General features: G+C 40.4%; 1 protein-coding gene across 1 annotated transcript in view; it reads left to right on the forward strand.

The window, feature by feature from the left end:
- LOC107101152 (alpha-parvin) overlaps positions 1–4,321 on the forward strand; it is a 46,887-nt gene that overhangs the window by 37,748 nt on the left and 4,818 nt on the right. The window contains exon 12 of the mRNA XM_015399943.1: positions 2,346–2,418. Coding sequence (XP_015255429.1) covers positions 2,346–2,418 — 73 coding nt within the window. The remainder of the gene's footprint in view (positions 1–2,345; positions 2,419–4,321) is intronic.

A 4,321-nucleotide genomic window follows, 5' to 3' on the forward strand; every position in this document is an offset into this window, starting at 1 on the left:
CTTACGCCTGGTCACGTCGTACTTGCTTACTGAATGCCGTATGCGTAAACTAGACGTAAGTCATGCTGCCTAGAACGGCTCTGGTGCTGCCTGGAACCGTTAACAGAATCGTTAAGCGAGCTGCAAAACGGTCCCATGGAATTGGAACACACTGATTTCGATTCCCATCCCTAATTTAAAAAAAAAATAATTCAGAAAGTGTCTGTCTGCATGAAGTACTTTTACCGAAGGACCAAACATGTTTCAGCAGGGTGTTCATGTTAAAAATGAACACCAGGGGCCCCAAACGGCCCATTTTAGACATCTAAGCGTGTATGAATGGGTGCATGGTTGGTGCAAACTGTCCAGCAGCAAAAGTCAAGGGCATAAGGTTGGAAAGCGTGAAACACCCGCCGTACGCTGCTGGAGAGACAACTTCCAGAGGCCCCTCAGATAATAATAACAAACAGAGCCACCGTGTGTGGCTGTAACATGCACCGCTAAATCAAATTAGACGATGGCTGAACCATTCAGAGCAACATGCAAACGCCTGGTTCCTCCGTATAGGTAACGCTGTTTTTGTCTTTTTCCAGTCGCTAAAATTAAATCACTGGTTTCCCAGACTCTGTTAGAACTCTGCTTGTTGAAGCCAGGAGAATATTAGAGGATATTAAGGTGATTCTGCCATTTTCTAAGGTTTCTGTCTGATCTACAGTGTTCGATGAGAAGAAACTCAGTACAGGAAACAAAAAAAAGGACCTGAGCGATCTTCACTTGGGGAGAAAATACTGTAAGAGGAAGACCAATCTGAGGGAAGAGGCATAACAGTTGAAAGATGGTTTATATGGTTACTGTGTGGGTGTGTGTTTGCGTGTGTGTGTCCTTCCTGCTGTGAAGTACTAAAAGCTTTGCCCAACAAAGGCTTATTGTGTGAAAAGCATGACCTAAGCCCATCTAATACAAAAAAAAAAGCAGAATGGAAGAGTCTGAAGAAGAGATCCGCTGAGCGGGAGCAGGAGTGATTTCTTGATGCCTGTGCTACTTTTCCCAGCCCTCCCCCTGGTGCAGCGTCGATAGGCCTCCAACGCACACACACGGAAACAGAGCCGAGCCCCTGAGCCACTGCGCCGTTTCCCTGTGCAGTAAGAGATTACAGAAGCTGTGGGGCCGGAGCGTGTTCTTCTGGGCCAGGATGTGCATTGTAGCACCGATGCCCATTTTGCTCCGCAGCTTGGCAGAAGCCGCTGGCCGACACCCAAACAAAAGGCTACTGCGGCGTCCACAGACTGCCTGTTCAGAATACCGTAGTACTGCGGAGGCCAGCGGCTGTGCTGGACGGGCTCCGGGGAGAACGGACGACATTTATCAAGCTATTGAGAGGAGAGTCTTGGCTCCAAGCACACAAGGCTCCTCCGAAATGGAGTATTGATTTAAGAGTGCCGCTTCAACTGTGGGTCAGGATGAAGATGAGCTCAGAAAGATAAAGATAATAGATGAAAGAACGCGGCAGAGCCGACGACGACATCACACCAAACAGGAAAGGGAGCCATATGTTTGTGTTAATTTTGTGTTTTGCAGGTCAAGCTGCTTCATTCGAACCCAAAGGGCCAATTTCATAAAGTACTTTTTCCTTCTTATTCATATCTGCTTCTTAAAATTTTCAGGCATCCATGCATAACAAATGTGAAAACATTAAAAATATGTTTGAAAGTTTGTTCATATTTCAATCCGTTTTCTCATCAGTGTGCGTGAGGGGAGGTAGTTCTAGGCAGGTATTTCTTAAAAATGGGGGCGAGCACGTAGGACGGCCTTATGTTAACATATCATCAGGTAGATTGAGAATCAGAAGGACCACTTATTTTGATGATCCACCTGGAAAAAGAACATCCTCCACTATACCTTTAAGATATTACTTTGGTCTAAGGTCACGCAGAGAATCTTTAACAAATTCATATTTAATCAAAACGTTAGATACAACAGGAAGTCCAAACATCCCATATGACTGGTCCACCGGTTTATTACACATGGCTAAATAAAGCACAGCTTTTTAAAGAAAATAAAGATGGGGAAACATTCTCCATTAACACTAAGGAAGCCATCTGAATTGCACAGCAAACATAAAGCAGGCTTCAACCTAATCAAGTTTACTTAGAAATGTTAAGAAAAAGATGAAAAATATAAGATCCTGATGATGATTATGTTTAAAAAAAAATAAACAGACTGATGGATTTATTTATTTTTCTTACTGCTGCTGTACTCGTCCAACACAGCGGTGATGAATAAAGCCACTGAGGCGTGTGTTCCCTTGTCAGAAAATGTGACGGGTTACAATGCACATCCAAACGGCGTTATCTTTCTCCCCACAGGTTCACAACGTGTCGTTCTCCTTTGAGCTGATGCAGGATGGAGGTCTGGAGCGACCAAAGCCACGAGCTGAGGGTAAGATCCCGTTTGCCTCTTTACACTTCCCCTTAGTTTGAGCAGGTTAATAAGACGATTTTAACAGTAATTCACCTTATTTGGTTGGCAGTTTGTCTTTCTTGTTTCAAAATACTTCATGTTAGAAGATTTCGTTATACAAGCATACCTCCATCTGTCATTCTCTCTGTTATTTTTATTCAATCTGGAGAGTTTATTCTGGATGTCAAGATTTTTTAGCATAAAAAGTGAGCGGTGTAGTAACCCTACTTTTACAGTTACTGCTGAATCGTGTCAGCCCTGTCATAGAACAAGTCTGCAATGGCGACTGGTTTTTCTGCAGAGTCGGCTCCTTACTAGGACTTCTTCCTATTTCTATTGAGTTATCTCACTTTGGGCTTTCAGGTGGTGAAAATAAAGACTCTGCACCTCCCTGGAAAAATGTCAAGTGTTTGTAATGGTTTAATAGAAAGAAATAAGAGCAAAATGAATAGTCACAATGCTTCCTCTCTAATATATGGACCTTTATCCAGCTGGATTTATCCTGAAATATATGTTGTACAATTCAACAACAAAAAAAATGGTATAAGAACAAATGAAGTTATGATGGAATAGAGATTATTTATTACTTTATTATCCATCTGTGAAGTGACTCATGTGTCCCAGCAGCAAAACAAGACTCAAATTGAAAATATGCGGATTCACAAACGGGTAAAAATTTTAATAAATCTGCATATAATGAAAAACCTATATACTTTATATAGATATAAATGCATAAACAACTGAACACAATAAACTCAGCTATCACCTGAAGAACATCTCCAGGATTAAAGGAATAATGTCTCAGCAGGACTTCCTGCTTCATTCATCTTTAGTAGAATTGATCCCTGCAGCGGTGCCTTCACAGCTCTGCCTAGAAAGTGGATCAGACAGCTTCAGCTGATCCAGAATCCTGCTGCCTGCATCCTCACTAGAACTAGGAAAGTGGAGAACATCAGCCCAGTTCTAAAGTCCTTTCACTATCTCAGATAATAGACTTTAAATCCTTCTGTTAGTCTAGAAATCACTGAATAGCTTCGCTCCAAAATACATTACAGACTGGTTGGCAGTGGATCGACAGCCAGACCTCTAAGCTTTAATAGATCATATCTACTCTGCAGAACAAAACTTAGAGAAGCAGCTTTTGGTTCTTACGCTCCACTAATCTGGAATAAACTGCCAGAAAACTGTAAAAGTTTTTACAGTGGCCTTTAACTGAACTGTTTAAACTGTATCAGTTAATTTAGTCGTATAACTTTTATTTTATTATTTATTTTCTATTATTATCTTATCTGTATCTTTTCTGTTACATTCAGCACTCTAAATGGTTTGAGCGTCCACACATCTAATCCAGATTATGGTTCGGTTTCATCATGCACTACTTACAAGACTAGCACTTATTTTACAGAATCTGATTAACCCTAAATACACCTCAGATGTCCTGGTAGGATTATCCTAACCTTTGCCTGTTAGCGTGCTTAAGCTGAAGCCACGGTTTGCAGCAGAATTTCAATGCTTAATTGTATCAAACATAAGAAGGATTTGGAAAATCCATTGAACTGTTAGGCATCAATAATTACGGACAAAATGAAACCAATGTGACTGAAAGTGGGCTTTTCTTCATAACACAGGGTTTCTGCAGGTCATTAAAAGTCGTTAAATTATTATTTTATAAATTAAGGCCTTAATTGATATAAAAATAATTAAATGTGATTATTTTTGCATTTAAAATGCTTTAAAAAAAATAAAAAAACAGAAAGACAATTTCATCTATTAGATATGACTAGTTCCGCTTGTTTCTGCAGAACTCTTTACTATGATAAAACTAACCTAAAGCTAGAGAAATGCAAAATGCTAATTTCAACAAAAGTGGCTGAAGAACGCC

Source organism: Cyprinodon variegatus, unplaced genomic scaffold, assembly GCF_000732505.1.
Source record: "Cyprinodon variegatus isolate N-32 unplaced genomic scaffold, C_variegatus-1.0 Scaffold1059, whole genome shotgun sequence".
NCBI classification, from domain to species: Eukaryota; Metazoa; Chordata; class Actinopteri; order Cyprinodontiformes; family Cyprinodontidae; genus Cyprinodon; species Cyprinodon variegatus.